At 43.1% G+C, this 25,657-nt stretch overlaps 1 protein-coding gene across 1 annotated transcript in view; it reads left to right on the top strand.

Annotated features, from left to right (window-relative positions):
- Positions 1–23,359, top strand: part of tmem65 (transmembrane protein 65) — a 29,137-nt gene extending 5,778 nt beyond the window's left edge. The window contains exons 2-7 of the mRNA XM_041955523.1: positions 14,400–14,444; positions 16,266–16,333; positions 16,464–16,518; positions 19,898–19,940; positions 20,327–20,432; positions 21,431–23,359. Of these exons, the coding sequence (XP_041811457.1) occupies positions 14,400–14,444; positions 16,266–16,333; positions 16,464–16,518; positions 19,898–19,940; positions 20,327–20,432; positions 21,431–21,556 (443 nt within the window). The 3' untranslated portion in view covers positions 21,557–23,359. The remainder of the gene's footprint in view (positions 1–14,399; positions 14,445–16,265; positions 16,334–16,463; positions 16,519–19,897; positions 19,941–20,326; positions 20,433–21,430) is intronic.
- The last annotated feature ends 2,298 nt before the right edge of the window (positions 23,360–25,657 follow it).

The raw sequence follows: 25,657 nt of genomic DNA, 5'->3' as shown, positions 1-25,657 counted from the left end.
ACGCAAAAGTGAGACTGTTGAGAGCGCTGAGACGATCGGACGGCGGATCCTTTCAACATTTCCTTCAAGCTGAGCTGATCATTGGCTGGAGCTCAGTGATGATCAGCATATTCAAGCCCCGCTGCGTTTTTTAATGAATGCTTAGATTACTCACAAACATTTAGTCATGACTATTGTTTACTTCCTGCTTCTGTCAGGTAAGAGTCTGATAAGCTCAGAAATAGAGAAAAGCATTGAGGCGTTGAGTGACTACTGGCTGGAATTCATCACATTTTCCGTGTTCTGTGAAGTATGGAAAGTGAGTTTTAATGAGTTTCATGAGGCCACTCGACGATGCAAACCTCTCAGTGCACGAAGAACCTCGTAAGCTCTCCCTGAAACGCTTCTCACTTTATAATGTGCAGCTAATTTTGCAGGAAATGCACCGATACCTGAAGAAAGATGACTGACGTGTAATTGTTATTCATAAGTCTGTCCCAGACGGGCAGGACGTCCCACCAAGTCCAATTAAAACGCACGATGAAAGTGCGGATCTGCAGTTCCTCGAGTGGCGGTTTGACAGAAAAGTAAAGGGCTGTGATGTAGATAATAGCAGGGCTTTCTGGGAATGTTTCACTGTTGAGATTAAACTGGTTCCCCAGATATTCGAAGCTAAAGTTGTTGGATCTCACGCTGCCAAGCAAAGTAGGTTGAGTTAAATTGTGCCACAATCCTGTAGATCAGTGACCTAATGCAGGCTGTTTGTCACGATTATCTGCAATCACAAGACTGAAACGTCAGTATTGGATTCTGAAATTGAAAATGGGGCCTTCCAGAAATGAAACCCACCTTTCTGCAGCTGAAATGTCTCAGCACCAGCGTGTGTTCATCAGCCGTGACTTCACTGACCACAGATCTGTGCTTGATACGTTTGGGGATGTTGATTTTTAGTGGTGATCAGGCTTTTGTAGCATATTAATGAATCCAAATCCAGGTTTAGCTGTTAAAAAATGCAGCTACAGCCTGGAAATGAGCCGAGCAGCAGAGGATACGACATGTTATTGAATATGAATCTTACACATTGAACGTACGGGTTCAACTCACTTTCTTCACACCTGAATTATCATATTTTTCGTATTGGTATGATATGCAAAACTGACCCAAAGAAGCGCCAACTCTGTCAGTCTTGTTGACCTAGAAACACACACAGTCCACTGGTGGTTGCAGAGGGTTGTTACAGTGATGATGCAGAGCACATTTCATTTTTTTTGCCTCGTTACAGAATGACCCTCGGTCAGCTACAGCAGCTCATAATGCTGGTAAGCACCAACTAAAAATGAGAAACCTGCAGCCTAAATGATTTCAATATCACTCTGTACTAATAACAAGACACCCAGGAGAGAAGAAGCTTTGATAACAGACTCCTCAGCATCACACCTTATTGAATATCAGTATTTTGCCAGCTGGGAACCAGATCCAAACTGGAGCTGGTCGTAGAATCCCAGCCTAGTGCTGTTTGTTCTGTTCAAACAAACAAAGCACCTCGAATGTGCCTCATTACACTATGAAGATTAAAGCAGGATTATTTTACATAAGGTGTTGTGGCTCAACACTTCAGCATCGTTCATTATTGTTATTCAGCACGCTGTGACAGGACTGTGAGGTTACATTTATATCATGTTCAAACAGTGCTGCAGTTTGTGCTGCAGCTCGCTGCTGCCTGTCTAATGCATCGCAGTCACCTGTGAATACTTCACTGTAGCTTATAATTAACCACCAACGGCTGAACTTGTGACACACCCGGTGAACCGGCTCATGGTTCAGGCTGCAGGGTTCAGGCTGCAGGGTTCAGGCTGCAGGGTTCAGGCTGCAGGGTTCAGGCTGCAGGGTTCAGCGGTTTTATCTGTCGGCCCTTTTAATCTGGACAAAATGCTTCTCTTGCTCTTTCTGGTGCTACAGCTGGAACACAAACTCGCACCATACTCTTTCTGCTGAAAAATGCAGCTGTTACATAACTTAAAGTGCAACCAAGTCCAGATCCTGCACGCGTTTGTCTCGGAGTTGATGCAACAGAAGGGCGAGGGAGTGTAGGAGGTGATGTAGTGTTTGATGCAGAGGGTCAGGGGTCATGGGAGGCTCTGACTGACCACCACTCAGCGCAGCGTGGACAGAGTTGTCGGGCAGGTAGTCAGAGCGAAGCGGCCATGAGAAGCTGTCATCTGTGGCCCTCTGAGAGAGTCACTGTGTGGGTACCTGGAGCTGCTGTGTGTTTCAAAAGTCACCTTTATTAACGTCATGTGTACAATAATCTGTCTGATTGTGTACAATGAAAAAAGTTTTTTCTATACTCTGTCTGCCTAACTCGTTAGATTTTAAAATGATAAAGACGCCTCTGGGTGCGGGGCTGTAGTTGACACCAAGACTAAACTGATGGATGTATTTTCATCTGATATCATAAACAAAGTGACACGATGGCAGTCAACTGCAGAATCTCCTTGGGCTTATTTCTTCTTGGCTCCTGTGCAGACACATTAATCGTCCCGTAGATTGGATGTTCGGTGGAGAAAAGGATTAAGTGTTATATGATCGTATTCGTCTTTGGATCGAGTGCTGTTTGCCTTCTTCTCTTCTGGTGTGTCTCTGCGCAGTGAACGTTTCCCACCAGCGACGATAATAGATGCCTGAAATTAATTCAGATAAATAGTACAAATCTGCAGGGAGTTCATTAGTAGGAATAGGACACATCCCTGCGCTGCAGCAAGCAGGGTGCGTTTTTTTTTGTTTTGTTTTATTTGCATGCAAACCCTGCTGGCTGCAGCTGCAGGTATTTACAACGATCTCATTTCAGATAGAAGTGTGGAACTGAATGAAGCAGATGCTGATAGACAGCGTCGGTTTATGAACTTGTTAACTGTGACTCATTCAGTGTTATGAATGGGGAACTGCAGGCTACCGAATGATGGAAACACAACATAACCCCGATTCCAAAAAAGTTAGGCTGCTGTGGTAAACATGGATAAGACAGAATGTGATCATTCGCTCATCCTATTTTTATATAAACTCGAGTGGAAACAGTATAAAGCCAATATATATTTAAAGTTTTACCTCATCAACCCAGCAACACATTTCAAAGAAAAGAAAGTTGTGTAATGCTCCAAAAACACCTGTTTGGAACATTCCCAAAGGTAAACAGGTGATTGGTAACAGGTGATTGGGTATTGAAGGATAATTTCGTTTTTTACAACCTGGACTTTATTTGTAGCATTAAATACGACCATTTAGACACCCATTTTGAAGAAATTAGCCCCAGAGGAGCGGCGCGTATATCCGTATAATGCGAGTACTCGGGGCATCCATGTGCAGCCTCTATATAACGCATAATCTGCGGCGAAACTCGTTCATATTCCAATATTTTGTTCTGATATGCTGGTGCTATTCCCCTCTGAGCCCGTGGTGGCATTTTGGGACTTTTGGGACACGAAAAAGGTCTCCACCACAGCCCGGTTTAACATTGCGCGGAAATCCTCCAGTGTTGTGATACAGACATTTATTGACACATCCAGACGCGTATCTCCTGGCCGCAAGTCCCACTCTGAGCAACAGAGACATTCCTCCTCTGTTGTCATCGATGAACATTGTCCACAATGTTGGTCTTTGGCCAGCTGTTCCTCTCTCTGCCTCCGCGTCCTCCTTTCAACGAGCTCCTCGTCCGTGTACTCTGGCTCAAAACGGTAAGGACGTCCATCGTAAACAAAGTCATCGTCCACCACCACCTGAGTTTCCTAGAGATGCTGGATGTTGATAACATGCCACCACGGGCTCAGAGGGGAATAGCACCAGCATATCATAAGAAAATATTGGAATATGAACGAGTTTCGCCGCAGATTATGCGTTATATAGAGGCTGCGCATGGATGCCCCGAGTACTCGCATTATACGGATATACGCGCCGCTCCTCTGGGGCTAATTTCTTCAAAATGGGTGTCTAAATGGTCGTATTTAATGCTACAAATAAAGTCCAGGTTGTAAAAAACAAAAGTTATCCTTTAAAGGGGCGTCCTGGAAAGGCTCAGTGGTTCATAAGCGAGCATATAGCAGGAAAACAAGGAAGCTAAACCTGCATACGTTCAGGTACAGGTATTCACCTTCAGTAAGTGACTGATAATGAATCCAGGTTCTCTAAAGTGCTGTCAGACCCCTGCTGCTGCGTGCCTTTCATAGCCTCAGTTAAGTAGCGATGTGATTGACGTGACTGATGCAGCGGAGACTTCACTGCACCTGCGCTGTCAGTGTAGAGAATGAGACAGGTGTTTATCCTCCATACACCTGTAATAACAGTAAGTCCTGCTGCAGTGTGTGCTCTCAGCCGTCCGCTCAGTACACAATCCCTGCCAACACACGTCAATCGTACCCGGCGTTGTGGAAGTGAAGCAGCTATTTCCTCGGAGACTCGAGGTGGTCTGTGGAGGACGTGGTTTGAGGTGCTCGGCAGCACCTGGCAAGTTTGAGGAAGATTACAGGTGAGGTGCTGTTTGACTGGAACATCAATTAGACCTTTGCTTCAGAACTTGAACTGCCCCGTTAAACCGGCGCCTGAGCCCACCAGGTCGACGGTGGCGTGATGACATCACTTTTAGCTGAGCTGGTGCCGCCTCACGCAGGGAGATGGAGATGAGTCTTCCCGTCATCTCAAAGCGAAACAGTGAGCGAGGAAGAGGAGGATTGAGGTGAAGAAATGCAGAGAATGGAGAGACCCCATGTGCTGTAAAACAGAACTTTGTTTACTACTTCACATGAAGTTTTACCAGCTTTCCATGAAGTAATCACATATAGCAACAAATACCTTGAATATACAATCTGTAGGATTTTATGAAAGCGAACCCTGTTTTTAATTAAGCTCTTGGATGTATTCACATCAGTAATTATCTGTGAGCAGCAGGGATTCACAGTGTAGTATTAAACCATACTATCACCTCAGTGTAACCACAGATATCTCCAAACCAACCAGACCTGACAGCGTTGATGTCAAGTGACACTTCACTAAACGATGGAGAATGATATGAAACGATGAGCTGAAATCAGTGATTAATAATTCATAATGTTTGTTGTGTGGGATGCAACACAGTATTTTAGTGTCTGCCAGAATCTGATCTGGAGGAAGAATATTTCAGACTCTGAAGCGATGAGATCAAAAAGAAGCTGTGTGAATAAATGAACAGCTGCTACAATTAGACAGAAGTAGAAACTGCAACGATTAGTCGGCTAATCGATTAGTCCATCAGCAGAAAAAAAAACAACTTAATTTGGCAATTGATTAATCATTAGAGTAATTTTTCATGCAGAAATAGCAAAAGACTTGACTGAACAAGTCATGTAAAGAGTTTGGAGTTTGGGAAACATTTCAGTATATTCTGTTAATTAAACAAACAATCAAGAAAATAATTGTCAGATTAGTTGATGATGGAAATAATCGTTATAGTTGGAGCCCCCAAACCCGTGCTCTTGTGTGGGAGTGGGTGACCCGGCCTAAATCTTCACGGTATGTCTGTGGCAGTCTGGTGGACAGAATCCATGTCATGAGCAGGATAACACCCCGAGTTTCTTTTCCACAAATGTTAAACGAGCTCCGTCAGTGTTGTTTTGCCTTTGGCGTCATCAGTCGCAGCTCCGGCGGCTCTCGGCACAGCCTCGTCTTCACCGAGAGATTTAATCAGAGTCATATTTCAGCGTCGACGTTCATCAGACCGAGCTCGTCCAAACTGAAGAACGTGACGTCCGGACGGTTTGACGTGGGAAGTGCATCAGCTGGAGGTGACTAGTCTTCTTCAAGGCCGCCATTTATTTTTACTCCATGTGAAGTTTTAATATAAACGTCCAAGTGATGGTTGAGGTGGCGCCGGGTTGGCTGGTGGGGGAGGCGCGGCGTCTGGCCGTCGGCTGGTGTTAATTCCACTTTGTGTGAGCTGAGTGTGAATGACAGCCAGTGTTGCCTGGATACTCGTTAGGACAGTCTGTCTTCTGCCATACTTTGATTTCCCTTCGATTAAAGCCGAAGCAGCTGCTCACAATAACTGTGATGGAAGAACAAACTTGGACTGAAAACATCTCAAAAGTTTGGACTCTGAGTTCAGCTGAAAGACGAGTTCAGTAGATTTTAGTAGTAATTAAAGGATAACTTTAGTTTTTTACAACCTGGACCTTATTTGTAGCATTAAATACGACCATTTACTCACCCAGACAACTTTGGTGGCATTTGGAGTCGTTTTGAAGAAATTAGCCCCAGAGGAGCGGCGCGTATATCCGTATAATGCGAGTACTCGGGGCATCCATGCGCAGCCTCTATATAACTCATAATCTGTGGCGAAACTCGTTCATATTCCAATATTTTGTTCTGATATGCTGGTGCTATTCCCCTCTGAGCCCGTGGTGGCATGTTATCAACATCCGGCGTCTCTAGACAACTACCTCTGACGTGGATGATGTCATTAACAAACGCCGGGCGCTGCGAGCAGCCAGCCACAACACGGCTGACTCTGCGGCGGTCGGCTACGAATACGCAATAACGAACCATAGCTGTGCCAAACTACAGCTAAACTAGCCGACCGCCAGCTCAGAGGGGAATAGCACCAGCATATCAGAACTAAATATTGGAATATGAACGAGTTTCTGCAGAGTATGCGTTATATAGAGGCTGCGCATGGATGCCCCGAGTACTCGCATTATACGGATATACGCGCCGCTCCTCTGGGGCTAATTTCTTCAAAACGACTCCAAATGCCACCAAAGTTGTCTGGGTGAGTAAATGGTCGTATTTAATGCTACAAATAAGGTCCAGGTTGTAAAAAACAAAAGTTATCCTTTCATTATGAGCGTTCGTGTGTTCATGGGCGAGTCTGAAAACCTCGTCTGGTAGATCCACACGCTGCACGCAGATTTTATTTTGACAAAGAAGAAGTTTTAATAAGCCTTAATCAGTGATTTGTTTTCACCTCATTATTCAGTCTGACATTTGTTGACATTTATCATTTGTCCTAACCTAATCAGCAGTGGCTGCAGAGCTGCATCTGTCCCATCAATAAGTTTGTCTGCTGGGAGCTTTTCTGTGATTCAGATCCTTCCAGTTATTTCCTCTGTATGTATTTTTAAACATAGTGTTGGTTGTCTTTGTAAGGTCTGGTGATTGATGTGCTAATTGCGTGACCGTGAACTGATTTTTGTTGTGGATGTGAATGAAAGCAGCATGCACCGCTCTGCGCACGAGGAATCGAGGGGAAGGTCCACCTGCTGCCGAAACTCTGCAAGAGCGCAAACGATGTTCTGCAGTGAAGCAAACGTCACAGCGAACGTCGTGTTTTCCATGTTTGAGTCGATGTGATGAGCAGCAGATCCTTCAGTGCTGCAGACCAGTGAAGTGTTCGGTAATGAATAAGGACAGAAACGTTGCTAATGATAATAAAGCAATGTTTTTTTTCTTTTTTATGATGTTCACATCCCCATCAAGTGTGAGACAGTTTAATGTGTAAATGCTTGTTGGCACACAGTGAAATTAATATCTGTGTGTGTCGATATCATCATTTTAAGTGATGTTTTATTCAGGATTATTCCTGTTTAATCTCAGCAAAGCCTCCAACTGTGAGCTGTCATCGGTGTGAGCTCCTCAGGTGTGCAGTTTGTTCGTCAGGTGTGCAGTTTGTTTGTCAGGTGTGCAGTTTGTTTGTCAGGTGTGCAGTTAGTTGCAGATAGCAGCTTCACTCTGTTAATCAGCAGACAGACGATGCAGCAGCTGCTGATGTCTAATTATACAGTATACACACACACACACACACAGTCAGCTTATGTTTGGTTTAATCACACACTGACATATGAACTGTGTTACACTCACACTGCCGCCGTTGTGTCCCTACATTGAGCTCTTTACTAATCTGACTCCAGATCTGCTGCTTTTGGCAGATTGTGCAGCGATATTAACGCTCGCCTGTGTCAGTCAGACCTATTTCTGGACACGTTTTCCCAGGAGTCAAAGTGTTTGTACTCACACCGCAGTCATTAGGAAGTCAAAACCAGAAAGGGTGGAAATGGGTTATTCCCACCGCGTGGCCTGATATTTTCAGCAGCGCATTTGAAATTAATATTCTTCTTTCAACAAGAAGAAAAGTCAGCAGCCACTCCAGCGTCCCTGCGAGGCTGCATCACTTATTACCCAGCACAGAACAACAGAGACCGGTTTGCTCCTGCAGCTCTGCCTCCAGTACAGAAAATAACGTTTGGTGTGAGAGAGCAGCAGAGGAAAGTGTCCAGTTTAGGACTTGTGAGACTTGTCAGGCTCTATCAGAACTGTAGGAACTGTAGTGTTAGTATAACTCTTGAGTGGACTGAAGTGGCAGCATTGGCAGCACAGCAGTGTTCTGCAGTCAGGGGTGAGGAGGACTCTCTGTGCCATCTGTCATTTGTCTTTCTCGTTGCTGTTTTTGCCTCATTTATCCAGAGTGGAGTCACTTGGCATGTTTTCATGTAAATGTGGTCCAACTTCTAGTGGAATTTGCTGAGGAAAATGCTAATTGAGAGGCGTTTCTCTTCCCTGAATACGAGCGTGTCGAGCCTGGACAGACGGTGCATTAAAGCAGTTGTTTTAAATTAATTTTTTTTTGAATGTGCAAATTGAAAACATGCACAAAAGACAGTTGGGTGGAAACACTCTTCATCACACTTCATCCTGCCCATCGAGGGATCGAACCGGTGACCTTTCTCTCTCATATATCATGTTACTTAATCCCACTTGACCACTCTGGTCATAATTTCTACATCCTTCCCATAATTCCCCTCATTCTGCCAACCTCTCTGGGGTCCAGGAAATGTCCCTTCAGGACTGTGATGTGTGGTTTGATGGTTGGGGATCAGCAGAGTTGGTAGCGTTCATCCTCTGAGGACCATGAATGTCTTTACTGGAGTTTCAGTGGTTATGGTCTCCGCTCAGACTGTCCTCACTGTGCTCTGTTGATGCCGTTCGAGGCTTCTCATTAAATTTGTGCTCTTCAAACCGCTGAAGCACTGACACCGAACACTGAAATCGCTTTCCCAGTGAAGAAATTGAGTTTTGTTTCTGTTTGTTTACCACCAGTATCAAATAAATGGTAATGAGCTGTTCAGATCACATTGTGTTTAATCAAAGCCTCGGCCCAGCTTCTCAGAGAGACGGGAGGTTTAATGAGCTGCCTGCCAGCAGTTTGGAGAAGCGATGGATGTGGAGTCATTTCGCTGGCAAATAGTTTTGATTAATGCGTCTTGAGTTAATTATCCAGCTCCGAGATTTCAGATCTGCTCTTAGTGGACCTCTCCGGCTCCAGAAATTGGCAGATGGGTAGTATAATGATTCTGCTATCTGTGGGATCAATTAGTGCTTTATAATTAGAATCAGTGTGATTTAAAAAGTGTAACTGGTCTGTTGATGTTGCTGAACACTCACTAAAAATTGCTAATAAATAAGATATGAATGAAGATTGAGGCAGACCTGTGTTTTAGTTTTACAAATGTATAATCAGCACATTAGTGGAATAAATCATTTTTTATGTATGAAATGCACCAGCAGCTCCATGATGCAGCACTCCCAGATCCTCTCATTCAGATTCAGTGGACTCCCGTCAGACACAGGCTTTCTGTGGACATTAATGTAAAGTGAGGGTACATGAGGGTGCACTTTCACTGTATTTACAGGATTATCTTAAAATTAATTGTTTGCAATTTTCCCCTTTTTCACCAAAGTAATAAGGATATATAAGTAGAATAAATTTGAATCAAGTTAAATTAAAATGAATGTGTAGATATTTAGTAAGGGACAATGCCCGATGAGGTGTCCATTATCAGAAATGAAGTCCATTCATTTCTGATAATGGACACCTCAAAGGGCATTATCCCGCTTATACCATGGTCACTTACGAAAAAAAAAAGTTAAATCAATTATCGTTTTTATTATTATTATTATTACCGTAAAATCCTTTTTTTTTTCACAAGAAGCGGCTGAGCGGACTATTTAATATCTCTCGTTGTGACGTGTTGCCAAGGTAACCAGCTCTGGCCACAGAACCTGCAGCTCAGTCGGCCGCAGCTCTTATATTAGGCCTGATCAGTGGAGGGAAGTGAGATGATTGCTTAACGTTATGTTACGTTACAAAGCATCATTTCAGAGGACAAGTGCACCTCTTACCGCTCGTGTTTGTCCAGAGGATGATGCGAAAATTTGTTTCAAAGAATCAAAGTCCACAGAAAGTTTCCTAAATCGTTTTTACCAAATAGGTTAAATGAAACTATAAAATCACTCATGTTTTGTCTGCTGTCTTGCCGTTGTGATAAATAAACTGTGAAATAACGTATGTTATGTAATAATTTAGAACAATCAGGCTATTTGACCGGAACTTCTTTTACAGGTGTCCTATAACACTTTTTCAACGGACACCCTGCAGCCAATCAGAATCGAGTATTCACCCAGACCATGGTATAAATATTTATATGCACCCCTTGTTAAATCAGTGAAGAATCTTACATTAGTATTAATTCACATGGTAACTGCACATTTTTGATTGCATTCAAATGTGCAGTAATTCCCCCTTTTTCACATAAAAATCCTGATTTTACATCTGAGTGGATTGTCAGTGGATTTCATGCAGATGGTGCAGCTCAAAGGGCCGAGCGTGGTGTGAAACTCACTGTGTGCAGTGTGGCTGTCAGGGTTAGCTTGAACTTATGGTGGAACAGGCTGCAGGTCTTCAGGCTTCATAGGAAACCTCTACTGCTTCTCTTCCTTGTGTTGCTGGTTTTCAGATCCTGGTCCAGAGAGACATTTATATTTCACTCAGCTGAACTTGAACAGAATCCAAAGTTTCACACCGTGATTTAACCGGAGTTGACTTTAAACAGGCCGAAGCAGAAAAGTTTGATGCATCGATTAAAGGAAAAGTGCAACTGAAACAGATTCTGCAAGTAAGTCATGTGACTTAAAGGCCCGCTGAAGAGATGAAAACATTGGTCGTTGGGGAGTGATGAGGAGACTGTAACCTTCCTCACACGAAGATATGAAGTTGTAATTTTGATACCTAAAATTTACACACCCCAGTGAGCCCGCGTGTCGCTTCCTGGATGAATGTTGTTGCTAAGCGATAGTGCTCACTGAGCGGAGCAGGATTTGTTGCCTGGCAACTTTAACTTGTGGAGCATTGAGCGAGGAAGAGTAAGAAAGCATCAGATCCTCGTGTGAATCTGACAACACAAATCTGTCTGACAGTCGGGGGCTTTAACTCGGTTTTCTCTGCTGAAGGAAAGAAGCTTCAACCTTTGACTCCTTCGTTCACTGTGAGCGCAGAGAGGTGAGGAGAGAAGGTGGGTTGAATGAAGATGGTGGGTATTTTTTATCTTATGAACACTTTGTGTTTATGTAATCAGTTAAAAAAGACACACAGTTTGATAATCGTTAACCGTTTTCAAGCCAAAAGGCTGAATTCTTGATTTCTCCAGCTTCTTAAATGCTTGTCTTGGTCTCACATTGAAGCAAATTTAATATTTTTGGGCTTTGAACTGTTACTCAGGCAGAATATTGATATGTTGATGGGCACATTTGACTGTTTTCTAAAGTAAACAGTTAGTCAACAGCTGATTGCTAATGAAAACAGTAGAAGCAGCCCAGTCTTCTTGATCAGCCACATGAGTGACAGGCGGTCAGTGTTCAGACGACCCTTCTGGCACTTAAAGTAGTAAAATTAACAGGTGTATTTAATGCTGAAGCCGGTGCTGTTGTCAGTGAAGAGCAGCAGAGACTCCTGCCCTGGTTTGTGTTTGGAAGGAGCCTCCAGCTCCTGGATCCTAAATCAGGCTGACCTTTCCACACGAGCTGGTTCCTCAGGGAGGTGTGTTTCTGTCCGCGGTGCCGCTGCCTGTTTTGAAAGATGAGCCTCGCACACACACACTCACACTCACACACACACACACGCACACACACACACATATTATGTTAGTACTCTTGGTGCCTCTGCGTTTCTTTTCCCAGAACTTGGGCAGAAAAGTTGGTGGAAGTTGTGCGAGACGAGCTCGTTAATGCGCAGACACACGCAGGCAGGTCGCAAAGCCAAGGACTCGGCACATTAATCTTTTGATATAATTGATCTGTTCCTGTAATTGGTCTCTGGCCCAGAACGCTCTCTCCGGTGACCCACTTCTCTGGAGTCAGATCAGAGTCTCCCCCGGGGGCCCTCGACACACCAGCTCCAGTCTGCGGCTTCTCCACGTGTCGGTTAGATTAGAGCGTAAACCGAAGCAGGATGTGAAACGTCTCTTGTTGTGATTCAGACACATACAGGTTATATATATATTAGGTGATGATATTCTCCTTTATTGTTTATTTTTTTGTGTCTTTACGGCATTTTTTTTAATCATTTGGATGATGCTTTGCATTTTTCTGCTCAGCGCAGATGCAGGCAGGATATTTGCATGAATTCCCTTCAGTTGGAGGCTGATTTCCACATCCAGCGGTCGTGGAGCAACATGATCATTCATTTTCATTTTCTTTGTGTCCACCTGATGAATGTGAGCCCTCTCTTTAACTCTGCCTTTGTTTTCCAGCGTGTCTTTAACAGCTGTTTGCAAATCAGATTTCCTTCCATACCAAGTCTGGAAGCAGAAAAAGCTGATTTTAAAGAGCAGTTAGAGCTCTGCTGTCTGTTCATGTGTTCCCGTTTGCTTCAGATGTTTATATTTACAGACCCAGTACTTGCTGAAGGTTGTAGGCAGTAGTTGAAGCAGATGGCAGTAAGCTTTCATTGGACCTCGGGTTGTGGGGCGCTCTCTGCTCTGAAGCCTGTTGAGACATCATTATAATGAGCCCGCTGTGTTCACACTGTGTTCACACTGTGTCCGTCCTGCTGAGGCTCTGACAGTCCCGAGGTTGTCTGGTTTAAAACATTGATCGTGGCTCTTTAGCCTCGGCGTCATCCAGCAGTCACATGCCAGCACACATGCAAGGTGGAGACGCTGGAATCGACACCGTGCCAATACACCACCTGAGTTTCTTTGCCGATACCAAACAATGCTTGTTTCATAATTTTACTTTGAGAAATCTACGTTTTTCTACAAATCCATTTGTAATATTAAGCAAAATACACCAACCGTCTCGAAGGCGTGCATGTTTTCTCACTACAAAGCAACTCTTACAAGAACTTCCCCCTATTTGAGACACAGCAAAATTCTGATTTAATGAACGTGCCTCCTCGCAGAGTTGGCAAACGAGACCAAGAATCTGTCCAAGAAGTTTTACAGCTTTTGGTTCTTGACAGTTTTTGATGTATCTGACGTGCAGGCTGCAGAGGCCGGGGATCGAACCCCCGACCTTCTGATCATGGACGATGGCTCTACCTCGTCACGGTCGCCCCTTGATGGCTGATCGCTGCTGCGATTAAACTCTCCAGAGTCGTTAAAATATTTTTTCATTAAGTTATGTTTGTCTGAGACGTGAGATGAGATGTTGTTTGAAGGTTGAGACACTTTAGATGAACTCCTGGCATTTAAAAACAACACTGAGTGGCTCTGTGGGGGCGCCGTTATTAAAGGTCAACATCTTTGACTGAAACAACACATCTGGTCTGATTTTAAAGAAACTTAATGGGATGGTGCATTTTGGTACTTTGGTGTTGAAACTGTGAGAACTGTGAACCACTGCAACTTCTGTGTACTCAACTTTTAGGTCCACACATTCACTTAACTAAGTTATATTCTTTTTTACTACATTGGCACATTTCATTTTCATTGGTATTTTTTATTGTCCACTGGTATATTTTATTCTGTCGGTACATTTCACTTCCATATTTTATTGTTTATTGTTTAGTATATTTTATTGCCTTAGTATATTTTCATTCCGTTATATTTTTAATTGCTTTACGAATATTTTTACTGCATGTTATTTAATTTTATTGTAGTTATCTTAATTTTATTCTTTCTAATCTTCTTATCTTTCTTACTATCTGTTCCTAACATGGGGGTTGCAGTGAAAATTTAATTGACATGTTCAATGACAATAAAGACTCTTGAATCTTGAATCTTGAAATGTTTAATGTTGTGGCTGATTACAGGCCAAACGAATCATTCTGAAAGTCACACTCGTACGTCACGTTAGTCATTTCCTTCTTTATTTAATATTTGATTCCATTTGAAGAGGCAGAAATGAGCAGGAGCTGTGCATGTTGTCGCCATGTGACCCTCATGGATGGAGGTTTGGTGGAGCTGGAGAAGGATGGAGATGCTGTTTTTCCTCCCTGTGTGTGGGAGCGTCGACTCAAAGCGCAGACTGAACATCAAGTCTCCATGTTGCTGCAGACGCTTGAAGTCTAACCTCAGCGGTTAACGAGCCGACGTTTGATGTGTTTTGATGTTTCATCTTCGCAGAGACCCTGGAGCCCTCGCCGCCGACTGCAGCCCAGATCAGATATGGTGAGAGATTAAATCTGACACACACACACACACACACACACACACACACTAATCCTCTATATTTTGGAAACAGATTGCAATGTGAAATCCCTCCATCAGTGTTTTTAAGATGTTAGAAGGCTGTTCGTTTACTTTTACGTTCAGTAGTTGATCATTTTTTTGAGGTTTTATGGTGGGAAGCAAAACTGCTTGTCAGCTACTGAGCAGACTGTAATTAGCTCTGCTGATTTTTCTTGACTTATCACTCCATCAAATAACAGTTTGATGTTTAGACTGAACAGAACAGAAATAACCTCGGTTCAATAACTGACCTCATAATCAGACTCCACATCGACATTTTTCTCTTAGCGGAACTCACAAGTCATTTCCAAAACAGTTTTTATCCACAGTGGGGAAACTTTGGAGCCCAGCAGTTATCAAATCAAGTGAAAACACAAACCAAGAGAACAGATCAGTTGACCCACGGATCAGTAAACTTGAGCATGGATTCATAAGCTGAGCACATTCTTTAAAGGGAAATTTGAAGGTAGTTCTGGGACATCCGTTTGGCTCTCAGTAAATGTAAATGAAACCAGTACATGAAAGCATAGATCAACTGGTGAAATAGAGAAAATTATGCCTTATCATGTGCACAACATTGTACAAACCCCCTTTTCTTAGTCCAGAGCACAGAAATCATAGAGCCATACATGCCAGGTCCCTATGCATTTTTTCTTTTACTGTTTTCTTGTGATAACGACTTATTATTTCGTTATCTCGAGATAACAAAGTCTGTTTTCTCGTTTTAAAGAATTTCGTTATATCGTTATAACAGAGACCGTTTTCCCGTGATAACGAATTAAATTATTTGGTTCTCGGCCTCCGTATAGCCTACAGGAGACTTGTTGGGCTTAACTCGGGTGACTGCGGTGCTGCATGTGAAGCCGAGAACCAAATAATTTAATTTAAAATTTAAAATAACAAAATAAACTAATTCGTTATAACGACAAAACAGACTTTGTTATCTCGAGATAACGAAATAATAAGTCGTTATCACGAGAAAACGGTAAAAAAAAATTTTCTCGGCTTCCGTAGTCGAGGACCAACATTCAGTCAATCAGCAAGGATTTCCGACTTTATAACCCTTTTCTGACAAAGTGACTGTTTTAACAAACAGTCTGAGCCTCAGAATGAACCACACTGGAAGCGTTATGGCTCTAAGATAAGATAAGACTTTATTTATCCCACACTGGGGAAATTGAAAAGTAGTAGAACAATATAGAAGATGGCAAACGTTAGCTTGCTAGCATGCTAAACTAAGATAATGAACATGGTAAACATTACATCCGCTAAACAGCAGCATGCTAGCGTTGTCACTGTGAGCATGCTAGTGTGCTAACATTAGCATTTAGCACCACTGTGCCTCGGTACAGCTTCACAGAGCTGCTAGCATGCCTGCAAACTCTTTTTTTGGTGCAAGTTAAAAATGTCAGAACTTCCTTCCTCCTCTTATATAAAATCTGCACTAATAATCAAACAGGATGTGGACTAATGATTCATATTGGACCAAAACTGTCTGCACACCATCGCCTTGATTGGAAAATAAAAACATTTTCTTTCCTGTCAGTGGAAATACGCACCTAATATTTGTTAAATGCATTTTTAACTCGGTGCTCATATGATGAAAAACCACATTTAAAGAAAACAAGTGTTTATTAATGCAGGAGGCAGGTTGATGAATGTGCTCAGTGCTGTTTACTGACAGCAAAGTGCAGGACAAAAGAAATCTTAAATTTAATCCGTGCTGTGTTTATTCATTTTCTTCTCTCTGCTTGTTTGCAGTTTTGTTCCACAACGCCCTCCCCTTTGTTGGATTTGGTTTTCTTGATAATGCCATCATGATTGCAGCAGTAAGTGAATTTATTTACAGAGTGCCTGGCAGATTCATTCATTATACATCACATTTTCTTCTGTCTGCTTGTTCTTCTCGTGATAACACTGAGTCTGGATGAACTCATCTCGTTCTCGTCTGTTCTCCAGGGAACACAGATTGAACTCTCTATCGGAGTCACTCTGGGGATCTCCACCATGGCTGGTAAGAACGTACAGAGGAGCAGAGCAGGCAGCGTGCAGTCGAGCCGCAGTGATTCATGATTAATTGATGCTTCGAATGAAGCATCGACAGTTTTGATTGGATAATCATTTATCAAAGATCTTCTGGTTGCATCATCTCAAATGTGATGATTTGTTTCTTCACTTTGCTTTTTGCCTCTGTGAACTGAATCCGAGTATTGACGGACATTATTGAAAGCAGAGCGTCTTCTGGGCTAATTGACGAAACACCAGCGACGAGTGTTTGACTGTGAGCTCGAGGTCTGTCTGGAGCTCCAGCGGTCTGAGCCTCGAGGCCTGATCCCAGGCGAGACCGTCTCACTTCACACACACAGAGTTTCACAGTTCTGTAGGATGAGACGCTGCAGTGACTCAGTTTTTGGATTTTATGCTATTAAATGTCAGAAATGACTGCCTCTCTCCGTCTTATATCTTTTGGACAAAGAAATTAGTGTGCAGTCGTCTTCTTGGAAATTGTCACACACTTATATAGATGTGATTAATTTCGAAAGTAATGATAATGAAATAAATTACAGCTTCGCACTTAATACATCTGTTTGTCAATAAATTCCCCCCAAAACTAATGACAAATACAAGACTTAATCCAACTGTGACTGATAAAAAAGACACAACTGAGGTTTTTAATTAAATTTTAAGCATGTGTGTAATAACTTCCTGTCAGCACTACAACGACATGTAAAACCACATTTTATAATTAAAAAATCATCATCATCATCATCAAGATGTCACAATTTAAGTAACATATCGAACAAGAATCACATTTCTGTTGCTTACATGTTACTTCCACCATCCAACATCACACAGTACAAGCCAGCCCTCACACCGCGTGATAATGACATTTTTAAAAGTCACATTTTAAAACCGCCAAGAAAAATTTGATGTGATTTCTACTGTATAATTTTATTAAAACAATTCTTAAAATCATCAAAACTATCATCAGAAAGGTAAAAGTTAATTATCTGCAGGTGTTTAGAGCAGATTCATGGACAGAAATCTAATTTTCCTGAGAAAAGAGTGAAAAGTAATATTTTTAAAATGCACTGATTTATTGGTTACAGTTTGGACTTCATAAGGAGGTGATGAGGGCGTCCTTTATAAACCGCCTTGTCACCGGAGTCCCCCCAGGTGTTACTGCTTTAGTCCATCAGCTGTCACCTGGAAGACATTGCTGTTACTCCTGTAGCTCAGGTGACGCCGCCAGCTGTAAATGCAGGTGAAATCTCTTTTTTTTTTTTTTTTTAAACACACAGCTCATCAGTTGTCCTGGATATTGCTGCAGTTTATTGCAGCCCCTCCGGCTATCATCACGGCTGCTGTTCGGGGTCTCAGTTTGGGTCTTTATTACCCTGTGAAAACCATGAAGCGACTGGAGCCTGCCTCCTCCCTCTTTTCACCACCAGATTATTCCGTTTCCATGGATACTTGGCTCCAATTTCCTCTGCAAAGTGCAAATCAAAGGCTGAAGACGGGCTCTAGATCAATAGCTCTGCTCTGATGCCTTTATCCATCCAGGGCGGCTTTATGTTTGCTTCATTGTCATCCATCCTGCAAAGATGCTCAGCCGGTTTACTCATTCCGATTTTTAATTTTTTTATTCGAGGGGAGCTTTTATGTCTGACTTCCATTTTATCAGCCGGCATTCGCTGTCGCACACAATCTTTGTCAGAGGTCCTCCGTCGCCAGGAAGGGCGAGGGAACTCATTAAACTGTCCATCTGGAGTTTTAGCTCCTGCAGGAAACTCTGCTTCAGGCGTCGTCGCCGTCGATGCTTCCAGTGATCGACCGAAGGCAAAGCAAACACGTCCTCAGCACCTTTACAGTCTTAATGGCCACGGACAAATGTGTTTTCTACCACGCTGTCAGCAGTCCCCAGTGAAACTCAAAGCCACAGCGTGAATTATTCATAGCTGCCAAGCGTTGTTGATGGACTACATTAACTGAGGTTGTTATGAAGCAGATTTTGCTGACAGTAAAACCACGAAGGCAGATGGAGGAAGAAGCTGACTGGTGTCTTGGTGGTTTTCCAAAGGTGCTTTTTGATCCATGAAAACTTTCACACCTTCGCTCACTCCCACTGACTCGCCCATTGTTTAGCAGCTTTGATCCTTTGTTGGACTCCACTCGCTGCGTTTCTTCTGTGTGAATATGCAGAGATGTATGTGGGCCACTGTGGGGTTTAGGTATTTATCGATTCGTTGTGTATGTCTTGTGTGGGTGAGTTTCATAAGTTGTCCTCAAATGGGGTCATGTTGGAGGGACGACAGGCTCTAATTTCAGCCTCAACCTCATTGGATCCCGTAGATTTTAACTTCAGTCGTCCATCAATCTGTTGAGCACTCTTCTGAGTCCAGGACGCAGTTGCAGCAAGCCAAGCAAGGTAACCCGGACGTCTCTCTTTCCAGCACGTCCTCCAGCTCTGTTTTAGTGATTCTGAGGACTTCTAAGGCCAGATGGGATCTGTAAGACCATCACGACCCCGAGGTCGTCAGACATTCTTTAGAAAACCTCTAAAAGGAGGCATCCAGATGTGTGAAGCCCCCCTGACCGTATGATTGACACGGACTCGTCAACGCAACGTGTCGGCCAACCGCTTCTGAAGGCGAGGAAGAATGAGAGGTGAAAAGCCGCCAGTCATAGAGGGGGACCGCCTGTCCTCGAAGGTGTCCTGAGGCCCAGGACACCCTGCCTGTGACGGCTGCCGCGCTGAGCGGCCGCGGCTCACGTCGATGTCAACGCTGCGGCCAAAGATGCTGCTGTGGAAGCTTCAACAGCTCATGGCTGCACAGTGGAAGTGTCTGACCTCTACGGCATGAAGTTTAACGCCACTGCCGAGGACGTCATCCGTTAGGCGGAGGAGACCAAACTGGCCTGGGAGGCGGGCAAACTGTCTGCTGACATCACTGAAGACAGGCCTGCCTGCCTTTACGGCGCTGCTACCGCTAGCTGCATCTTCGAGTTTGCCTTTGATAATGATGGATGATGATGGATGATGATGATGATGATGATGACGTGGTTTTTGTTTACCCACACCAGAAAAAATACAACCCTCCACCTGATGGTTTTATCCATGTCAGTGACGTTCCACACATACACACATTGAACCTGTAGTGAAAGGCTGGTATGATTCAATATCAGCAGAGGTTTTTCAGTCTGTTTGTGCTGTGAATCACATTCATCACATGACTAAAGTCATGACAAGGTGACAGATAAGTTTCCTAACTGATGTTGGAACACTAAAACTTCAGTCACACCCTTCATGATGTTCTCTGAGTTTTGTCTTTGTCACTCAGCGTCGTCAGAGCAGCACAAATCAAAGTGTTTTCCTCTCTGTGTCTCTGCAGCGGCGGCTCTGGGGAACCTGGTTTCGGATTTGGCAGGTCTCGGGTAAGCTGCTTTATTAACTGTCTCTGAGGGTTCAGGTTTTATTTTGGGCCATTGAAGACTGGTGCGGGTTAGACCAGTTCAAGGTGCCGTCAGTGTTCGCTGTTTGTTTAAATTAGAACAGTAATTGAATGAACTGAGGCTCCTTTGTGTCGTTGTTTTGCTGTGTGATTTTTTTTTTCTCCCTGTGGTATAAAATGTCCCATTCATTACATTTAATTTGTTTTTTCTTATAATACTTTTTATTTCCCCGCCAGACTCACACTTGCTTGAATTTGGTGTGTGTTTGCGTGCTTTGAACCGGTTTGTTTTACTCTTTCAACCTGAGCGTGAAGCAAACGTGTTCATACACACATGAGAAAACTGCATGCATGTGTGTGTGTGTGCAGTCTTGCAGGTTACGTTGAGTCTCTGGCTTCCAAACTGGGGATGCAGGTTCCAGATCTGACACCCAAACAGGTGGACATGTGGCAAACCAGGCTCAGCTCTCACATGGTGAGTTTTTATTTATTTTAGCTCTTTTTGGAGGATTTCTTTGGCTTTTGTTATACAGCCAGCAAGTAGAGAGAAGATGTTGATCTCCAGTAGCGGCTAATGCATGCCATTAACAACAAGCACCCTTCATACACATCAAGCATGAAGGAAAGTCTGCAGCTCTGAGAGAAAACACGTAGCGAGACTCCATAGAAACCAATGTCAGCATCTGGAAAAAGTGGTGGAAGATCAGATCTATCCAAAGCACAGCTGGAGTTTAGAGCCTATAGTGTTGTGACGTTCAAGAACGAACTGGTTCTTTTGAACGGCTCGTTAACATGAACGATGGGAACCGAGTCGCAGCTGGGAACCGTTCTTTTTTTTTCTGAGTTACATGGGGAGGAGCGCGGTGCTTATTAGATATGCAAATAGCATCACGCCACCTTGTGCACGCTGCCTTCACGTGAGTGCGCCAGTAACAAAAAAAAAAGCAAAGCACTGTCAAAGCAGAGTGATGTGGCGCCACCCTGTGGAATATTTACAGACTTTAAACTATAATCCACACATGTCAAATAACGTTACAATTAATATTTCAGAATAATTCAAACTCATATTGGTGGGATATCTAAATTCATTCCTCCCAGTGGTTATTTCCAAGATAAAACGAGTTAAGGCCAGACTGCCTTCTTAAAACTTAATAAATATAAAAATGAGCCAGTTTTTTGAGCGGCTCTTTGAAAGGAACAGCTCACCAAGATCGGGCTCCCCTCAAAGAGCCATAAATCCCATCTCTAACAGCTTATGAGGATGCAGCACCTGCAGCCGATGAGCTAAAGGTACCTGAATCTGAAATATACATTTCACTGCAGCAGCCACTTAAAACCTGTCTCAGAAGGCGTGCGTCTCCTCCGGAGCTCTCCCACATCAAAGTATTTTCAAGAATAGGTTTTATTCCAGAGGTTGTTCGTGGGATAACGAGTGAAGGCGTGATGATACGATCTCTTTCTCTTCTGCTGCAGGGTAAAGGCATCGGAGTGTCCATCGGCTGCATTCTGGGGATGTTCCCGCTGCTTTTTCTGGGCGACGATGAGGAGGACGACAAAGAAGCAGAACCCCGCGGCGACGCGCCGTCGCACTCTTCCTAACGAGCTGCACAACACCGTCACACCTACAGACTCAATACTGCTGATGTCCACTCTGCTCAGGCAGCGTTCACACTCCCTCGGCCTCGCGACGCTCTCAACATACTTGTGTAAATTCACTGGCTGATTATTGAGCTGCATCACTTCTTTTTCTTTTCACGCCGTCTGCTCCATCAACATATGACGTCTGCTAATTCAATATGGCGGTTTAATTGGAGGAGTCATCACATCTGATTCTATCATCGTTCTGTGTTTCAGCTTCATCTCTTCACATTTTGTAGGTGTAACAGCAGCATGAGCACAGGACGGTTAGAAAGTTGGCAAACTGACTCAGCAGTGTCGGCTCTATCTGTTCATGTAGGTTATTTATAAGGAACAGTGCAGCTGCCTGCACACTGAGGCGCTTCAGTGTTACACTGATGGTTTCTGCACAACTAGAAACTGACAGATGCAATCAGACAAGTTTATAACACTATGAATTAATTCATCTTTAAAGCTACAAATGTTCAGAAGCTCCTGTGTACCTGAAGTTCGCCACCATTGGTCCTATCAGACCAAGTCAGTGAGGCTGTAGTGAGAGAAATAAACTGAGCAACAGTGTGATTTATAGCTTCTGAAAAAGCTAAAAAAAGTTGAAATGATTTCTCTTCAAAGCTTTTCTCGGATCAGCTGGTTTTGGGCTTGTTCGGTGCTCCTCTGCACCGAAGGCGTCCAGACACTCGGATCATGTGATCAGAGCTGCACGGCAGGTGGATGAAATGTTTCACAACCATCTAGTTTTTTTATCAGAGGGATCGATGGTGTTTGATCTGTTCTTCTCTTAATGAGGCCGGTTGTTTGTCAGTGGAGTCCAGTCTTTTATTTCCGTCTCAGTTTTGCCTCGCTGTTGTGAACGCTGTCGGAGTAGCTCGCAGGATGGGAGGAGCTCACCTGTCTCACCACCTGTGGACAGCATCTGGGGTTTGGATTCCTCCTCTTTGTAAAAGTCATCTTCAGCTGCTGATCACAGCAGGTGTTAAACAGCCTCTCCTTTCCCTCGGAGGGCTGGTGTGAGGTGGTGAGCTGGTTTGCCAGGCAGCAGTGCAGGAACCTGCAGGTGAGACTGGTGGTTGTTTCCCATCCTGACAGCAGAAACACAAACATACAGACGCACTTATCTCACACGTGTAGCAGCTTTTCCTCTTCAGCTGACAGTTTATACGTTTGAAGGCTTCATCTCTGAAACACAAACGATTCTCATAACATCAGCTGAGCAAACACTCAGTCCCTGCACTGAGAGTCATGTGCATCGAACAGTGTAAATAAAATAAAGGAACAGTGTCCACTGCTACCTCGATGGGAATATTTTAGCTGTTTTGCATGAAGAACTGATGTAGCTCCACGATCAGACTTTTTATTTCCGTATTTGACAGTTTTTAATACGCTGGAAGTCTTCGGATGTTTGGACGGGTTGATGAACGAAGCAGAAACTGAAGTTGCTATTTTCAGTTTTTTCTCCGCCGCCGTTTTCTTTTCTGTCTCTTTCACTCCTTTCTCTCTCGCAGACACTTTTCTCGGGTCCAGCCGTCTGTGTAATTACTTTTTTAGCTCGTGTTTCGTCAGACTTGAAGGTCCAGATGGTTCGGATTTGCCACATAAGAACGTGGAGTCCAAAACATTTTAACCAAGGAGGTTTTCACCGATCTCTGTGACTTAAACTTCTCTCTCTCCCTGTATCTCTCTCTCTCTCTGTCTCTCTCTCTCTCTCTATGTCTCTCTCTATATATATATATCTCTCTCCCTCTGTCTCTCTCTCTCTCTCTCTCTCTCTCTCTGTCAATATCTAATCTGTCTCTCTCTCTATCTCTCTTTCTCCCTGTATCTCTATCTGTCTCTCTCTTTCTCTGTCTCTCTCTTTCTCTGTCTCCCTCTTTCTCTATATCTCTCTATCTCTCTCTCTCTATATATATATATAAATATATATCTGTCTCTCTCCCTCTGTCTCCCTCTCTCTATATCTCTCTCTGTCTTTCTATGTCTCTCTATGTCTCTCTCTATATATATCTACATATATATATATATCTGTCTCTCTCTCTCTATGTCTCTCTCTCTCTGTCTCTCTCTCTCTCTCTCAGCACATATTCAAGGTGCTTTTTGTAATTGAAAATGATATAAAACAGTGACGTCTCACATTTTAGAGGGTGGAACTTGTTTCGATCGACTGATGGACTAAATGATTCAGTACTTAAAGTGTTTATGATGCCTCTTTCTGCTGTATCACACTACTGTTCACCATGGAAACTAACTCATTGTTATGATGCTGGAATTTCATACGCAGCCTTTTCACAGCAGGATGTTTGTCAGTGAGGAGAATTAACCTTCATATTTAAAGAATAAACGAAGGTGATGTTGTTACACAGATGTTTACAATAATTGAATCTATAGTTGACTCGAGGGACGGTAAAAGTTCTCTAAACACTTGTGTTGTTAGAGAGGAAATGCAGCGAGCTTCTTGTTATATTATCAGTTATCATTTCACAAAGTCAACAGTTAACTGGTGAGTGTCTGTTAGGGAGGGAAAAGTGGAAGAGTGACTCGTGTCACAGCTGGTTTACGGACTTTATTTCCTACACAGGCCAGAAAATGTTATTTTGATGCCTTAAAAGTTTGGAAATTGCCAAAACTTTGGGAAGAATGATTTAAACTCAGCTGTTATTTAACAGATTCTGATATTTGCTGCAGGGAAATGTTGATCTTTAGAGGGACGAGGAGCTCAAATCCCTTCACATCCTCCAATCAGAACGAATTAAAGGCTGGAAAAAAAAAAAAAGATTGTAAAGAGCCGAAGCTCCGAGTTCACACCGACTGGTGACAGAAATGTGTGAACAATATTTTAATGAGTGTTTGGACTCGGCTGCGGGAGATATTTATGTTTGTCGTTGGATTAGCCGTAAAAGCCTCGAGGGAATTTAGTCTCATTAGAAGAGAGATTTCTTGTGGAGGAGCAATACGCCATCTGTTTCCATCATGTGGGAAACTCGTCACTAATTAGTAACAATAAATGATGTGTTGTCTTCAGGATGATGTTTGTAACCGTGGACAACCTGCACTTGTGTTTTTGTATCATCTCATGTTTGTATCATGTTTAGGTATTTTTATGTTCTTTGGATGGTTTTCCAGCAGATCTGTGGGCGAGCAGAGTTTTAGTTCTCTCTCCTCCTGATGACATTTTGCAGAATTTCATTCTCTGAGGAAACGAATAAGAAGAGAAAAGAGGCTTTGAAGCATATGAACAACACTATGTAACCTTTTGAAGTGCGTCAGTTAAAGGAATGCTGTGTTGTGCTGCCATCGTGTGGACAATCTGGAACTGCAGCAGCTGTCGTGCACTGATTCATGTATGTACTATAAAACTGCTGATGTCGAAGGATTGATTATGCAGTATGCATTTGGCAACATAATGTGCAATTCAAGATAATAAAGTTTGGAGTGTTTACCTGTGGCTCCGCTGCTCTCTGAAGCTCTTTTTCTCTCCTCGCTGGCAGCTGAAGGGCCCTCGAGCGAGGCAGTGAAACTCCTCCTCATCGCGCCTGACGGAGGAAGGCTGAGGTTGTGCTGAGCAGCTGTAAGGTCAGACTGTGCAGCCACACCAGTAAACTACAGTCACATCCTCTGCTGAATGCACCAAAGGCCTGAACAGAGGTGGAGCGTCACCAAGTATATTTACTCAAAGGGCTGCACTAATTTTGACGTACTTGTACTTTAGTAGTATATACATTTTACTACATCTCAGAGGGAAATCATGTACTTTTTACTTCACTACATACAGTATATTTCACAGTATTAAGGACATGATGTGCTGCTGTACTATCAAACTACCCTATATAAACTACCCTATAAAGTATTTAAAATACTGATGGACAACATTAAATGATCTTACATGTATTCATTAGTGATGAAAACAGTAATATTCTCATATTCTTCCTTTATCTGATGCAACAGTTTAAAACAAAATAATGCAACAGGTTAAACAGGAATCTACCTGTAGACTAAATATTTCCTTCTTCAGCCTCGTCTCATTAAATGTAGCTGAAAAATTAACCTTAGATCTAAAGTATAAATCAG

The sequence above is a fragment of the Chelmon rostratus genome, chromosome 16, assembly GCF_017976325.1.
Source record: "Chelmon rostratus isolate fCheRos1 chromosome 16, fCheRos1.pri, whole genome shotgun sequence".
NCBI lineage: Eukaryota > Metazoa > Chordata > Actinopteri > Chaetodontiformes > Chaetodontidae > Chelmon > Chelmon rostratus.
Note: the sequence above shows the minus strand (reverse complement) of the source record. Positions and strands in the feature narration are given on the sequence as shown.